This window comes from Microcaecilia unicolor, chromosome 7 (genome assembly GCF_901765095.1).
Source record: "Microcaecilia unicolor chromosome 7, aMicUni1.1, whole genome shotgun sequence".
NCBI lineage: Eukaryota > Metazoa > Chordata > Amphibia > Gymnophiona > Siphonopidae > Microcaecilia > Microcaecilia unicolor.
In genome coordinates this window covers 25,423,420-25,440,717 of record NC_044037.1, presented here as the reverse complement: position 1 = coordinate 25,440,717, position 17,298 = coordinate 25,423,420, and the positions used below count along the sequence as shown (strand labels likewise).

At 44.5% G+C, this 17,298-nt stretch overlaps 1 protein-coding gene across 1 annotated transcript in view; it reads left to right on the top strand.

Annotated features, from left to right (window-relative positions):
• The window catches only part of STAG2 (stromal antigen 2), a 583,303-nt gene that overhangs the window by 437,031 nt on the left and 128,974 nt on the right, over window positions 1-17,298 (top strand). Inside the window, 2 exon segments of the mRNA XM_030209778.1 lie at window positions 4,887-4,988; window positions 10,621-10,769. Coding sequence (XP_030065638.1) covers window positions 4,887-4,988; window positions 10,621-10,769 — 251 coding nt within the window.

Genomic DNA, 17,298 nt, shown 5'->3' with positions numbered 1-17,298 from the left:
CCCCTTACTCCCCCAGTGGTCACTAACCCCCTCCCACTAATAGGAAAGGCTAAAGCGGTTAGGGCTCTTGAGCTTGGAGAAAAGGCGACTGAGGGGGGAGGTATGATAGAGGTCTATACAACAATGAGTGGAGTTGAACTGGTAGACATGAAGTGTCTGTTTACGCTGTCCAAAAATACTAGTTCTAGGGGGCACGCAATGAAGCTACAAAGAAGTAAATTTAAAACTAATTGGAGAAAATATTTCTTCACTCAACGTGTAATTAAACTGGAATTCGTTGCCAGAGAATGTGGGAAAAGTGTTAGCTTAGTGTTTAAAAATGGTTTGGGCAGCTTCCTAAAGGAAAAGTCCATAGACCATTATTAAATGCAAACGTTCTGCAATTAGTTTGGCATAAAGTTTTGCATCAATATTAATGAGTGGTCTATAGTTTTGTATTAACAAAGGATCCTTATCTGGTTTGGGGAGTACTATTATATTCTCCGAGGACAAGCAGGCTGCTTGTTCTCACTGATGGGTGACGTCCACGGCAGCCCCTCCAATCGGAAACTTCACTAGCAAAGGCCTTTGCTAGTCCTCGCGCGCCCATGCGCACCGCGCATGCGCAGCCGTCTTCCCGCCCGAACCAGCTCGTGTTCGTCAGTCTTCTTTTGTCCGCGCTCTGTACGGTCGTGTTTGCGCTGTTCGCGCCCCTTAAGTTGACCCTCGCGCGTCTTTTGACTTTTTCACTTAAAAAAAAAAAAAAAGGGGGATTTCGGAGAAGGGCCTTTTGGTCTTTTTCCCTTCTCCGTATTTCTAGTTTTGGGCCCCGATAAGTTTTCTTTCGTTTTCGGGGTAGACCCCTTTGAGGCCTCGGGTTGAGTTTTTTTTTCTCCCCATCTTTTTGGTGCCTTACCGCAATTACGAGTTTTGATTTCGCCGGCGTGATTTTTCCGCCCATGTCATCGAAGTCTCCCAGCGACTTCAAGAAGTGCACCCAGTGCGCCCGGGTAATCTTGCTCACTGATAGGCACGCGTCGTGTCTTCAGTGTCTGGGGGCTGGGCACCGCCCACAGGCCTGTAGTCTTTGCGCCCTTTTACCGAAAAGGACTCAGGTAGCGAGATTGACCCAGTGGAACGTTTTGTTCTCGGGCTCTTCATCGGCATCGGCACCGGGAGTATCGAGTGCGTTGACGTCGACAGCGTCAAGACCTCCGCCCTCGGCCGCGACGGTATCGATTGCATCGAGGCATCGACCCTATGCATCGTCAGGGCCGAGACATCGGAAGGCTGCGTCGGCGTCGGTGGTACCGGGACCTCCACTAGTGCTGATGCCGTCGGACTGTGGTGCTTCGTCTGGAGTGCAGGTGAGGGCTGTCCATTCCCCTGCTGGTGGCGGTGAGCCTTCGGGTGGGTCTCCCCCTACCCTGAGGGCTCCTGCGGTACAGCCCCCCCCCCCCCCCCCCCCCCGAGACCGACCTTCTTCGGCCTCGGCCCCGAGGAAGCGACGGTTGGATTCTACGTCCTCGTCGGTACCGGGAAGCTCCGGTGACATGCTTCGTTTGAAAAAGTCAAAGAAACATCGACACCGGTCTCCTTCCCGTGTCGGTACCGAGAGCTCTGGGTCGCCGAGGGAGTCGGCACCCAGTAGGCGTCGGCACCAGGAGGACCGCTCACCCTCTGTTCAGGAGGTGTCGATGCGCTCCACCTTGGACAGCCCGGAACAGCCTCCACGCCCGGAACAGACTCTGACTTCGACTCCTGCATTGGCTTCCATGTCTTTCTCCACAGCCGCCGTGCACGAGAGTCTCCGGGCCGTTCTCCCAGAGATCCTGAGAGAGCTGTTGCGCCCTTCTCCGGTACCGGGGGTGCTTGCGCCGGCTGGCCCCTTGCTCGGGGTGAGGTCTCCGACATCGGTGCCGCTTGCGGTACCGACTGCGGTAGCCTCCCAGGAAGGCTCCCCAACGACGTCGGTGGAGGGAGCTTCGCCGGTGCGGGCGAGGGAGTCTACCTCTCGACGCTCCCACCGTGGTTCCACGGAGTCGAGCCAGGCACGGCTTCAGACACAGGTTCGTGAACTTGTGTCTGATACCGATGGTGAGGCCTCGTGGGAGGAGGAGGAGGACATCAGATATTTCTCTGACGAGGAGTCTGATGGCCTTCCTTCTGATCCCACTCCCTCCCCTGAAAGGCAGCTTTCTCCTCCCGAGAGTCTGTCTTTTGCGGCCTTTGTTCGGGAGATGACTACGGCCATCCCCTTCCCGGTGGTTGTGGAGGACGAGCCCAGGGCTGAAATGTTTGAGCTCCTGGACTATCCTTCTCCACCTAAGGAAGTGTCCACAGTACCCATGCATCATGTCCTAAAAAAGACATTGCTGGCGAACTGGACCAAGCCTTTAAGTAATCCCCACATTCTCAAGAAGATCGAGTCCCAGTACCGGATCCATGGGGACCCAGAGCTGATGCGCACTCAGTTGCCTCACGACTCTGGAGTTGTGGATTTGGCCCTAAAGAAGGCTAAGAGTTCTAGAGAGCATGCTTCGGCGCCCCCGGGCAAAGACTCTAGAACCTTAGACTCCTTTGGGAGGAAGGCCTACCATTCCTCTATGCTCGTGGCCAAAATTCAGTCTTACCAGCTCTACATGAGCATACACATGCGGAACAATGTGCGGCAGTTGGCGGGCTTGGTGGACAAGCTCCCTCCTGAGCAAGCCAAGCCATTTCAGGAGGTGGTCAGGCAGCTGAAGGCGTGCAGACAATTCCTGGCCAGAGGGGTGTATGACACCTTTGATGTTGCGTCCAGGGCCGCTGCTCAAGGTGTGGTGATGCGCAGACTCTCATGGCTGCGTGCCTCCGACCTGGAGAATAGGATCCAGCAGCGGATTGCGGACTCGCCTTGCCGTGCGGATAATATTTTTGGAGAGAAGGTCGAACAGGTGGTAGAGCAGCTCCACCAGCGGGATACCGCTTTCGACAAGTTCTCCCGCCGGCAGCCTTCAGCTTCTACCTCTACAGGTAGACGATTTTTTGGGGGAAGGAAGACAACTCTGTAAGGGTTCACCTTAGTGCAATCAGTGCATACCATTACCGTGTGGAAGGTAAGCCGATCTCAGGACAGCCTTTAGTTGATCGCTTCATGAGAGGTTTGCTTTTGTCAAAGCCCCCCGTCAAGCCTCCTACAGTGTCATGGGATCGCAATGTCGTTCTCACCCAGCTGATGAAACCTCTTTTTGAGCCACTGAACTCCTGCCATCTGAAGTACTTGACCTGGAAGGTCATTTTCTTGGTGGCAGTTACTTCAGCTCGTAGAGTCAGTGAGCTTCAGGCCCTGGAAGCCCAGGCCCCTTACACCAAATTTCATCATAACAGAGTAGTCCTCCGCACTAACCCTAAGTCCTTGCCAAAGGTTGTGTCGGAGTTCCATCTGAACCAGTCAATTGTCTTGCCAACATTCTTTCCCCGTCCTCATTCCTGCCCTGCTGAACGTCAGCTGCACACATTGGACTGCAAAAGAGCATTGGCCTTCTATCTGGAGCGGACACAGCCCAACAGACAGTCCGCCCAATTGTTTGTTTCTTTTGATCCCAACAGGAGGGGAGTGGCTGTGGAGAAACGCATCATATCCAATTGGCTAGCAGATTGCATTTCCTTCACTTACGCCCAGGCTGGGCTGGCTCTTGAGGGTCATGTCACGGCTCATAATGTTAGAGCCATGGCAGCGTCGGTAGCCCACTTGAAGTCAGCCACTATTGAAGAGATTTGCAAAGCTGCGACGTGGTCATCTGTCCACACATTCACATCTCATTACTGCCTGCAGCAGGATACCCGACGCGACAGTCGGTTCGGGCAGTCAGTGCTTCAGAATCTGATTGGGGTTTAGAATCCAACTCCACCCCCCTAGGCCCATGTTTATTCTGTTCCAGGCTACACTCTCAGTTAGTTGGATAAATTGTTAGGTCAATCTCAGTTATGTCCTCGCCGTTGCGAGGCCCAATTGACCTTGTTTGTTGTTTTGAGTGAGCCTGGGGGCTAGGGATACCCCATCAGTGAGAACAAGCAGCCTGCTTGTCCTCGGAGAAAGCGAATGCTACATACCTGTAGAAGGTATTCTCCGAGGACAGCAGGCTGATTGTTCTCACAAACCCGCCTGCCTCCCCTTTGGAGTTGTATCTTCCCTTGCCTTTGTCTTGCTACTTATGGGACTGACGAACACGAGCCGGTTCGGGCGGGAAGACGGCCGCGCATGCGCGGTGCGCGTGGGCGCGCGAGGACTAGCAAAGGCCTTGGCTAGTGAAGTTTCCGATTGGAGGGGCTGCCGTGGACGTCACCCATCAGTGAGAACAATCAGCCTGCTGTCCTCGGAGAATACCTTCTACAGGTATGTAGCATTTGCTTTAGCTTCTGTGAATGTACCTCTAATATCACCGGATTCAATAAGATATGGAAAAAAAAAAAGAATTCAAAATAGGTTTCAAGCTTGTGTATAAAAGCTGTGTAAAATTCGACTGTTAGTCCATTCCAATCTCCATTTGAATGAATTAACTAAATGAGTTGGGAAGGGATTAGTACTGGAAAGACTCAGTTACATCTTAAGGCTCACGGTGTGAAGGAAGGTGAGTATTAAAAATGTAAGAATCAAATAATTGCCTGGTAAAAGCTAGTTCTGATTGTGTTGAGAATTCAAAACAGCAGGAGAAATGACCAGCCTGGGGGAGATGGTGGGGAAGGAACTAGTAGTAGAAAATTTAAAATTGAATTCTTGACTAGTTTTGATATCTTTTATTGAACCAACATAAGAATTAATCGAAAAACCTACTTGAGCTTTTAAGACTACATAAATAGCATATGGTCATTCTGTCTAGGGTGGAAACTATATGTACTGAATGTAAATGTTGTTTATTTTATAGTATTACAATGATTATGGAGATATCATCAAGGAAACAATGAGCAAAACAAGGCAAATGGACAAAATCCAGTGTGCAAAGACACTCATTCTTAGTTTACAACAGGTAAGGAAGTTAACTTGTGTCTACATTAATTTTTCTAAGTTAAACAGAAAACTGAAGTTGAAAACGTAGCTGTTAAGCTTTTTTCCATAACCAACTATTTGTACTATAATTAGTAATTTTATAGATGTAGAAGGAAAATATGGACACTACATTGCATAATGGAACATCTGAACTTTTTGGTAGTTTGTATTGGAAAGATGGGTAAATATGGGTGATTATTCTTTGCATCTGAATGGGAGAGTGAAACAAATGAATAGACACTCAGCTAGGTTCACAGAGCGAGCTTTTGGTAGAGTTGATACCTACCTAGACCCATTTGTCATCCATTAGACCAGCCTTAACTGGACATAGATAATGTATTGGAATGTTGTTCTGCTTCAGTATAGCAAGTGATAATCAATGTTATTGTACATGCCAGACCAGTCCAGGTGAGCAAGTTCTGTGGCTGAAAGAGGAAAGCAGGAGGCAGGTTCTTGGAACCCTGAATTGTAGAAACAGCCATTCTCCTATTAGGGGATAAAGGAGGCCCCTCCACAAATACACCATGGATCAGCCTGATGAAACTTCACTCTGAGATCCTTGACTCCTAGTAGGATAAAGGCAGCTGCTTCTATTCTTTATATTTTAGGGTCCCCAAGAACCTGGCTCCTGCTTTCCTTTTTTGGTCTGGACTGGTCTGACAATAAACAGGAAAGGATATTAATAGGTTAAGTATAAATTTCACCTTAATTTGAACTATCCAATTTATTCTTTAATTTTTGTAATTAAAACCTTTATACTTACACATTCACTGGTTAAAAAAGGATGGTAGTCCAAGGGATTACAATTTTTGTATGTTCATTTTGAAAGAGTAGTATAAATAGGCTCCCGAAATTACCCCCAGTAGCGCACAGATTCTGTCGCACGGATTTATACCTAAGGCAGGTGTAAATGTGTACATCTGTGCGTGTACTGTGTAACTTATGCAAATAAATTGCAGCTCAACCAGAATTATACCTCCAGGAATGCATTCCTGGAGGCATAATTTTGGCTGAGTTGCAATTTATTTGCTTGAGTTACACAATACACACACAGATAATGGAAAAGTAGGCGCTATCAGTGCATACCCACACACAATTTTATAGTAGCCATATTCCATGCATAAAACATGCTTCCTTATACTCGATGCTAGACCAATCCAGACAAGTAGTTAAGTTGACCTGCAGAAGAAGATGGAGCAGAAATCTCCTGTGGGGAAGGAGATGATGCCTAGGGTGAATTTCATAGTTCTGGGTTAACTCTGGCTACCAGTAATGAGGAAACTCCAGGTAAGGAAATTCTGTGAAAACAGAATTTATTGTATAAATTGCAAAAGCAAATAAATACAGCAGCAATTAGTTCATAACCTACTATAATTCCCGCCATTACTAAGGCTTAGATGAGAAAAATAAAGTATCAAATATTCTCTAACAAAATATAACCAAAATATCAAATTGATTCAGCTCACATATTAAAGGTAAATAACACTTTATCCCATGACCTTTGGGAATTTCCATAATTAAGCTGTACAACCTTTTGGTGGAAGCTTCAAATGCAAGAACGTCACTGGTCCTCTGATGACTGCCGAAATGTTTCTTCTTATCAGCTGATTTTAGTTGGTGTGCAGAGATGCTGAATCAGTCAGAGGAACAGATATGCAGAAAGATATAATATCAAGTCAAATTATTATCCCACAGGCTGGCTACCAGAGCTGGGAGCCCAAAATTAATATGCCCTTTAGTCAGATTTTTGGGCAACAGCCTGTAGGGGAATGGGACTTGATATACCGCTTTCTGTGGTTTTTACAACTACGTTCAAAGCGGTTTACATAGTATATACAGGTACTTATTTGTATCTGGGGCAGTAGAGGGTTATGTGACTTGCCCAGAGTCACAAGGAGCTGCAGTGGCAATCGAACCCATTCCCCCAGGATCAAAGTCCACTGCGCTAACCACTAGGGTACTTCTCCAGTGGCAATGCAAAATCAAGCAAAATGAAATTCCTAGCTATGGCCAGGGAGTTCCACTTCTGTCTCCGCAAAGCCATTAATAAGTTTCAGTATCAATACTGTTTGTAAACAGTCTGTGTGATTGTTTCTGTCTGAGATCATTGATGCTTTCAGAACCAGTCAGGCAGGTCCTCTCCACGTGGGTATCCATGTTTTCTGTGGCTTTGATATGGTATGACAGAGTTCATATTTTGACTTCGTTGGTAGCAGTATGGGATGGTGGTTTTGGTGGTGGTAGTGCTGGGGAGAGAGGGGAGATGGACTGTTGCTGGATGGTTGGCGGAGTGGGAAAAAGATGGAGCAAATACTAGATGTTGGGGAACGAGGAGGGACAGAGAGCTGATGCTGTATAGTGAGGGGGAAGAGAGAGATGGGCCAATGATGGAGCAATGCTGGATGATTGGGAAAGAGAGAGAGAGGTAATTCTGGAATGTGAGGGAAGAGAGGGACACGTTGGGAATGGAGTGAAGAAAGAAGGGAGATATAGACGTGAACAGAATGGGGAAATGCACATGGATGGTAAGGAGTGAAAGGGAAGAGATGCTGCCCATGCATGGAGAGAAAGGGAAGAGAGAAGGGAGGAGATGCTGCCCATGAATAGAAGGAAAGGGAAGAGCTAGAAAATAGTTTGTGAAGGAAACAGTAAAATAGAAGAAAGTTGAATGGGAAAAATGGCAATAGGGCAAGAAGAAAAGAAGAAGAAAGGGGAAAAGAAATACAGTAGTCTTGCCTGACTTTCGGTAATCCAACTATCTGGCATCTTTGACTGAACCTCAGTGACGACATCCCATTGTCATTAAGAAGTTTGCAAGTTCTCTTCCTGTTTTCCAGCTTCAAATGCTGCTGGTTAGTGTTAATAAACAATACTGTTTTAAATCCAGATACCCTGTGCCTGTTCTTTGTGCATAAAGTATGTTTTCCTGCACTTTTTAAGGTGTTACCATTGTTTTCCAAATTTATCCGACTTTTCACTTATCTGACAACAGCTCAGTCCTGTTTACCTTGGATAATCGAGTCTCTACTGTAGTGCAGGAGGTCATGGAAACAAAGTTCAGAGCACAGACAGAGAAGCAGAACCAGAGATAGGGAACAAGATGATTCGAAAAATGAAATCACCAGAAAGGAAAGAAAAATGGTTTTATTTTCAGGTTAGAAATTGAAATATGTGATTACAATTTTTAATTGATGTGCAGCCCTAGTTCCTTCTCTTTTCCTTCATTTTTACAGGGCTGATTAGATTAAAAACAAATAGGAGCAAATATTTTTTCACTCAAAGAATAGTTAAGCTCTGGAACTTGTTGCCGGAGGATGTGGTATGAGCGGTTAGTATATCTGGGTTTTAAAAAGGTTTGGACAAGTTCCTGGAGGAAAAGTCCATAGTCTGTTGTTGAGATGAACATGGGGGAAGCCATTTCTTGCCCTGACATTAGCAGCATGGAATGTTGCTACTAATTGGGTTTCTGCCAGGTACTTGTGACCTAAATTGGCCACTGCTGGAAGCAGGATACTGAGCTAGATGGACCATTGATATGACCCAGTATGGCTGTTCTTATGTTATGTTCTTAATGGACCTCTTTCACTTTGCCCTTGGGCAGAGCCTCTTTCTTGGAAATCCCTTCCCATTTTGTCTTATACCTTGGCCATTGAAGAGGATTAAGTTTTGTAGGGAGACTTTTTAGCATTGTTGCATTCTTCAGATAGCATGAAAGAGGTCCCCCACATAGCAGGCCTGAGTTAGAGCTTGGAGCTTCTACAGGGTCAGCTTTACAGAGGGTGTAATGTGTCACTTGAGAGTTACATTCCTTCGGTCTTGTTCTTCCTCCAGAGGAGATTAGTGAAGTTACAAGTCATAGAGGGTAGAGTCCAGTTCTGGCTTATTTCAAGGGATGTAGTCAGAGGAGCTCCTGTGCTTCTCTTTCAGATGAGATGCTTCTTTTGGGAGAGGAAGGCACAGAAGAACCTCGCTTCGGATTTTTTTTTCTACTTGTATTCAGACCTTGACCCTAAAGATCCTCATTTCTCCTTCCTCTTGGGCCTTCTATTTTGTTGTTGAACTTGGCTTCCTTAGAGGCCTTTGGTGACAAAAAAATGGGCTTCTTTCCAGCTGTAAAAAAAAGTTATGCACTGTGGGCTAGGACAGAGACCACCATTCTCAAGTTGGGCAGAGGCCTCTCTTGAGATCCTCATAGGTTCTTTGTTCCTTCCTAAGTAGAGGAGTGTGGTAGCCGTGTTAGTCCACTCTTAAGGTTATCAATAGAAATCAAACAAAATGAAACATGGAAAGAAAATAAGATGATACCTTTTTTATTGGACATAACAATATCAAGAAATGTATTAAGTTATGTCCTATAAAAAAGGTATCATCTTATTTTCTTTTCCATGTTTTATTTTGTTTGATTTCTATTGATAACCTTTGTTCCTTCCAAAATTGAGATGGGCTGCTTTGGCTATGGATGTGTTCACCAGTTTATATGTCATTCTTGCACAGGGGGGCCACACTAATTTTCTCTGCATCATTCTATTTTTTAGTAAATGTTTTGAAAAAGACAGTGGTTTCTAAAACACTGAGTTCAGACAAGTCAAGGAAGCAACAGCTTCAACCCACATCAGGAAGGATTTGTATGTTGCAGAAGGCCTGGAAGGTACAGGAGTCTTTGTAGGCAATCAGAATCTCTGTCCAGAAACTAAGGAAGAGGTCTTACCTCCATTGCATTCCTACTCCAAGCACCTTAAGCTTGAGTGTTCAAACCAGATGAGATTATACTTTTAGGCATAAGAGTTCTGAGAGCTATCACAGAGCACTCCCACCCAGTCTAAATGGAGTTTGAGTACATCCCATTTGTTTGGACTGATCTGGTATGGACGATAAGGAAGGTGAAATTTAAATTTACCTGTTTAATTTTCTTTCCTTTAGTACTGCCAAACCAGTCTAGAACCCACTTAGGTAAGTCATGGCAGTTAAGAGTTCACAGAACGGCAAGCTTAAAACATGACTAGTATGTGCATTGTAGCTCAATTTGATATTAATTATACTTAATCTTACACTTGCTTTATAGGGCTGGGGTACTCAAAATTGCCCCGTGAGACCACCAGCCAGTAGGGTTTTTGGGAGATCCCTAATTAGTATGCATGACAGAGATTTCTTAAGGAGATAGTAGGCATGCATATTCATTGTGGATATCATGAAAACTAGTCTAGCTTATGGTCCCCCGGGATAGGTTTGAGAATCACAGTTTTAGGGTGTTATTTTATCTCTGGGTTATTGACCAAGGAGAGAGATTTTTGGCTGCATTGGGTTTGTTAGTGCTTTGGAAGCTCAAACAAAACTATATTTCATCATCTTTGGGTATTTTACCTGTGTTCTGGCTTGGGCATAGGTATACTGAAGAACTGAAAGCAACCCCAACCCCCTTTTAATAGGCATGAAGTCATCTCTGAGCCTTTTTTTTTCTCTCCTGAAAGGGATATGAGCACTTTTCTGAAATAGTCTAGCGAGACTAAAGAAAGGAAAATAATAAGTAAGTTTTAAATTCACCTTTACACACTGAAAATGCTTTATAACCCCTTCTCCCCCACTAGTAACAAACTGCTTTAAACTTTTTACAGCTTTTCAACGAGATGATCCAAGAACACAGTTTTAATTTTGATCGGTCATCAACAACATTCAGTGGTATAAAAGAGCTTGCTCGACGCTTTGCATTAACATTTGGGCTTGATCAGGTGAAAACAAGAGAAGCGATTGCTATGTTACACAAGTAAGTAGCTTTTGTTGTCTATATTGGTTTCGTTTTAATGTCAGTTTGATTTTATTTAATTTGATTTAAGAACTTGATATACTTAATACGGTATATCAAAACCAGGTTTTAAAGTGGTTTACAAACTATACAAAAAAATACAATAACATAATTTTTTATATTTTACTTTTACAGTTGGTACTTGTATACCACACTATCCTTGAGAGTTCAGTGCAGGTTACAAAACAGAGAGACCAGTTACTGGGAGAATAACAAGGCTAAAATTTACAATTAATACATTTATGAAATAAGGTGGTCTTCAGAGATTTCCTGAACTTCACATAATTAATTCGTGACCTTAGCTCTTTCGGGAGAATATTCCACCATTTGGAAGCCTGATATGGAATTGTCATTAAGAGGTTTTATAAACCATTTTTTTAGCAGCAGGGAAGTGAAGAGTCGAATAGTTTCTAGAATTGATATGACTGTTTCTAACAGGCAGATTTATTTATTTTATTTATTTAATTGCATTTGTATCCCACATTTTCCCACCTATTTGCGGGCTCAGTGTGGCTTACAATACATTGTAAATGATGGAAATACAGTTTCTTACATTATGATTATGGGTTACATTGTGAATAGTTAAGGAAGACAGAGTCAGATCAGTCGCCTTTGGGGCATAGAAACTAAAGGATATGATGTAGGGGAATTACTACGCTGATCGAATAATAGCAAGTGAGCGATGGGGTAGACAATTTTTATCTGTGGGTAGATATTGAATGGGAGAGAGTACGGGGAAGTGGAGTACGTGGGGTAATATCTTGAGGCATTGTTATGATGTATATGGGATTTATATGTTTTGATCCTTGCGGTATGTTTTGTCAAAGAGATAGGTCTTCAATCGTTTGCGGAAGTCTGTCAACTCATAGACCGCTCTCAGGCCGCGTGGCAGTGCGTTCCAGAGTTGCGTGCTCTTGTAGGAGAAGGTTGATGCATGTAGTCCTTTATACTTTATGCCTTTGCACTTAAGGAAGTGGAGGTTGAGGAAAGTTCTGGATGATTTTTTGGCGTTTCTGGGTGGCAGGTCTACCAAGTCAGACATGTATGCAGGGGCTTCACCGTGAATGATTTTGTGCACTAATGTGCATATTTTAAAGGTGACACGTTCCCTGAGTGGGAGCCAGTGTAGTTTCTCGCGTAATGGTGCTGCGCTTTCGTATTTTGGTTTTCCGAAGATGAGTCTGGCTGCTGTATTCTGGGCTGTCTGAAGTTTTCTCATTATTTGTTCTTTGCAGCCTGCGTATAATGAGTTGCAGTAATCCAGATGGCTTAATACGAGTGATTGTACCAGGTTGCGGAAGACAGATCTTGGAAAGAATGGTTTTATTCTTTTCAGCTTCCACATGGAGAAGAACATCTTTTTTGTTGTGTTGTTCGCGTGAGTCTCAAGTGTAAGGTGGCGGTCGATTGTTACTCCAAGGATTTTTAAATTTTCTGAAATTGGCAAGTTTAGTTTAGGTGTGTTGATAGCAGTAAATTTTGTTGTGTTGTATTTGGAGGTTAGTATGAGGCATTGAGTTTTTTCTGCGTTCAATTTCAGTCGGAATGGGAGGTTAGTATGAGGCATTGAGTTTTTTCTGCGTTCAATTTCAGTCGGAATGCATCTGCCCAGGTGTTCATGATGTGTAGACTTTGGTTGATTTCGTTAGAGATTTCATTGATGTTTTGTTTAAAAGGAATATATATCGTTACATCATCGGCATATATGTAAGGGTTAAGGTTATGGTTTGATAGAAGTTTTGCTAGTGGGGTCATCAGTAGGTTGAAAATTGTTGGTGAGAGGGGAGATCCCTGCGATACTCCGCACTCAGGTGTCCATGCAGCAGATGTGGTTGAATTTGATGTGACTTGGTATGAGCGTGAGGTTAAGAACCCCTTGAACCAATTTAGGACATTGCCTCCGATGCCGAAATATTCAAGAATGTGTAATAGGATTCCGTGGTCAACCATGTCGAAGGCACTTGACATGTCAAATTGTAGGAGGAGTATATTGGAGCCAGTTGCGATCCGTTGCTTAAATTTGGTCAGTAGGGTAGTTAATACTGTCTCTGTGCTGTGATTTGAACGGAATCCTGATTGGGCATCATGCAGTATTGAGAACTTGTCGAGATAACTTGTGAGTTGTTTGGTTACCACTCCTTCTGTTATTTTGGTTATTAGTGGTATGGATGCAACTGGTCTGTAGTTAGTTATTTCACTAGCGTTTTTCTTTGTGTCTTTGGGTATTGGGGTGAGTAAGATTTTTCCTTTTTCCTTTGGGAAAAGACCGTTTTGTAGCATGAAATTCAGGTGGTTCGTTAAGTCTAATATGAATTGATGAGGAGCTGATTTCATGAGGTTGCTTGGGCAGATGTCTAGTTTGCGTTGGGATTTGGCGAATCTTTTAAGCGTTTTAAAGATCAACATGGTCTATCATATAGCTGAGGCAGTGCCACTAAGAATAAAAGAAACCCCAAAAACTGAAGGTGCATATATTAAAAACCACCCTTGCCTCTATCGGAAGGTAATGCAACTTCACGTACAATGGAATAGCTTTTTCAAATTTTGGTTTATCAAAAATTAAATGAGCCACTGTATTTTGTACTGTCTGTAGTCTTAAGTGATTCATGACATCCCAGATATATCTCTCTATATAAAAGGCAACACCAACGTTCTATGAAGCCTCCAGCCGGAAGTGTGAAGGGGGAGAGATATCCAGTTTCCCCATGAGTGTCTGCCCCGTCCTCTCTGTAACACAAACAGTCAGTGAAGGAAAACAGCAAAGCACGAAATCAAATCGCTCGCTCTGTAAACAGTGAAGGACTCGGAGGGGGGAGGGGAGAGAGGTCAGAGGGCAGGGACACACACACTCCCACATGCACACAGAAGAAAACCTTGCTAGCCCCCGTTTCATTTGCATCAGAAATGGGGCTTTTTTACTAGTATTACAATAATTGAAATGGGTGAGCGTTAAAGTTTGTACTAAGGATTGAAATAGGGTTTAAATAGGATCTTATTTTTCTAAGCTTCCACAAATGACTAAATCTTTTCTTTGTAACAACTTAAACTTGAAAAAGTAAAAATTGGTTTGCAATTACACCTACATAGTAACATAAATAGTAACATAAATGACAGCAGATAAAAGACCTTTACAGTCCATCAGTCTGCCCAATAAAGATGAACTCATTTTTCGTGCTATGTGATACTTTATATGTATACTCGAGTTTGATTTGTCCTTGCCATTCTCAGGGCACAGACCGTAGAAGTCTGCCCAGCACTTTTCTTGTACTGAGTTATGAAGCTAATGTCGAAGCCCCTTAAAATTTACACTCAAGCCCATCCATATCTATTCAGTCACGATCAGGGCATAGACCGTAGAAGTCTGCCTAGCACTGGCTTTGCTTCCCAATTACCGGCCAATCCACCCAATCTCTGCTAAGATTCCGTAGATCCATTCCTTCTAAACAGGATTCCTTTGTGTTTATCCCATGCGCGTTTGCATTCCATTACTGTTTTCATCTCCACCACCTTCCGCGGGAGTGCATTCCACTTATCCGCCACCTTCTCTGTGAAAATATACTTCCTGACATTATTTCTGAGTCTGCCCCCCACTTCAACCTCCAAAACTGAACACAAACAAAAACAGAATGTATAAAATTACAACACCGTAACAAAATAGTGTAATAAGTAGTAAATATAATTAAACATAGTAATGCATTACTTCCTCACATTCTTAAAGACTGCCAAAAGTGCTCTTAAAAAGACAGATATTTATGGCTTTATGAAAATCAATATAGCTGGTAATACTACTAAGTTCAACTGGCAGAAAGTTCCACAGAAGAGGTCCAACAAAACAAAAGGCTGTACTCTGTGTTGGTCAGTTTAACAGTGCTCAGTGAAGGAAACTGGAGCAAGCAATGCTGTGATGAGCGTAATAAGCGCTGAGACACGTGCCTAGTAAGCAAAGGTATTTAGTGGTGCCCATACAGAAGGCATTATAAACTAGGTACAACAACTTAAAAGTAACCCTTGCAGAAATAGGCAATCAATGTAGTTCAACCAAAATTAGGGAAATATGATCAAACTTTTCTCCAAAGACAAGCAAGCCTTTATATTCTCACAGCTGGCTGGTGTCATCCAACAAGAGGGGTCCTCGCACAAATGGTGTTTTCCAAACAAGGTCTTTATTAGAATAAATTTATTTTAATAAAGACCTTGTTTGGGAAACACCATTTGTGCGAGAACCCCTTTTGTTTTGGATCCACTTGTACATTTGACTTTCGGTTTCTCCTGTGGTGAGATCACGCTCTGTGGTGTTGTCATCCAACAAGAGCCTGGTGTGGTCACTGAATTGCGAGATTAACTTTGAAGTTTCTAGCAGCATCCCACCGCACATGCAGTGGTGTCTTCCCAGCCGTTGCGTGAGCGCAGATTCCTCAGTCTTCATCTTTCTGCGGAGCAGGGAGGACACATCATTGTGTTTTCCCTCTTGTGAATATTTTTCTCCTTTTTTGAGTATTTTCGTAGGGTCTTTTTTGTCTCAAAGTTTTCTTTCTTTTTTGTAACTTGCTAGGCTCGTTTAAGGTGGAGCACTGACCAGTTTGAATGCTGCCCCCTTTCTACTGTTCACAGTTGAGTTTAATTTGGTCACAATTCTACTATCAGTATTCCAGAAGATCCCCAGTAGCTTCAAAAGGTATGCCCAGTGTAATTGGGTAATTTCCGAGATGGACCTGCACTCTTGGTGCATCTTGTGCCCTGGGGCCTAACCATGAGCCCAACTCTTATCTGTTTGAAAATGCAGTTGAGGGCACACAGCAAGGCAGGTCCAAGAGGAGAGACTTTTTGGCCCCTCAAAGACTGATGCATTGACATCGGCTCAGGAAGTATTGTCCTTGAGGGCTGCCATGACTTCAACATCCACTGAGAGTGCACTAGCATCAAGAAGGTATCCACCTTTCTTGATATCGGGCACTGAGAGTAGGTCCCAGGGCTGGTCAGCATTGGACCCAACACCGAGGGCATGTACAAGTTCAGCATTGTCCTTGTCTGCACCAAAGTACCGTGATGCTGAGTATCAGAAGAAGCCAATGAAGCATTAGCATTGATCCTCACTGACACACTGTGTTAGGAGCACCGGGAGGAGCACTCCACTTTGGAAGAGATGCTGATGTGCAAGTCTCTGGGCAGCCAGGTCCCTTCTACCAGTCCAGCACCGATGCCTTCTCAGGCAGCCTCTTTTCCAGTTTCCCTGCCTTTGCCGATGCCTTCCTTCGATGTGCGGTTCTGAGCAATGCTCATGGAGGAACTGAGATTCTGCAGCTGGAAACCACTGAGGCATAGAGAGCACTTGCGCCAGCTGCAGATCATCCCCAGATTGTTCCTGAGGCTCCATCCATTCCTGTGCAGAGATCCTTGACTCCCAACATCAACATATACAGTACTGCTCTCGACACTGGGGGAGGGAGTTTCCCTAGAGTCTGAGGGTAGGGCTGTACCTCGGTATTTTTCAGAGCATGGACATTGTTCCACTGAGCTGAGGTAGGCGCAGACTCATTCAGCCCGGTCTGAGTATGGTGAGGAGTCTGATTGGGGGACCGTTCATAGGATTCAGAAGAGGATCCTCATTACTTCTTGGAGGAGGAGTCTTATGGGATACCTTCTGATCCCTCCTCACCTCGAGAGATATAAATCTCCTCCTGAGGGTCTCTCTCTCAACAGTTTTATCAGTGATATTGCTTTGGCTATCCCATTTAAGTTAGAAATGGAGGTAGAGCCCAGGGCAGAAATGTTAACTGTCCTGGACTACGAGTCTCCAAAGAAAGAGATCACGGTACCATTGCACCCTATCCTTAAGGATGCACTTCTGGAAAACTGGGAATCTCCCCTCTCAGTGCAGATAGCACTAGAATTACCATATTTGCCATGACAAAAAAAAGAGGAGACGAAATATAATTCAGCCCCGCCCCCGTCACACACACCACACCCCTGCACTGCAGTGTCACCTTGACCCCCCACCCCCACCCCAAAGAAAGCCAGATTCCCTCTCCCCATGTATGTCCCATCCGGGCCCTCCCCTTTTCCAGCCTCCTTCCACTCACCTTCTCTTACAGATCTCTCCCTCTACCTACAGGATTCCATTCACATTCCCTCCTGTACCTTATTGTCATGCCCTGGTGGTCTAGTGGCCTCTTCTGCGGATGTCTCGCGAGGCTGCTGTTTGAACTCTTGCTAGCCATTTTGAAGCAGCACTGATAGTGAGGTCTGCAGCAGTGCCGGGCAGGAAAGAGGTGTCTCTTCCTGCCCCAAAGAGGCTACTAGACTACCAGGGCATGACGATAAGATAAGGAGGGGAGGACAGGACACCCAGAGGCCTGCCAGCTTCCCATCCGTCCGCAAACCCGGAGAAACAGGCAGGCTGGCAAAACCCACCAAGATGCCCTGCAGTGTCCTTAAAATGAGGACGTGGCCGAGTAAAACTGGACATATGGTAACCCTAGGTGACACCTAA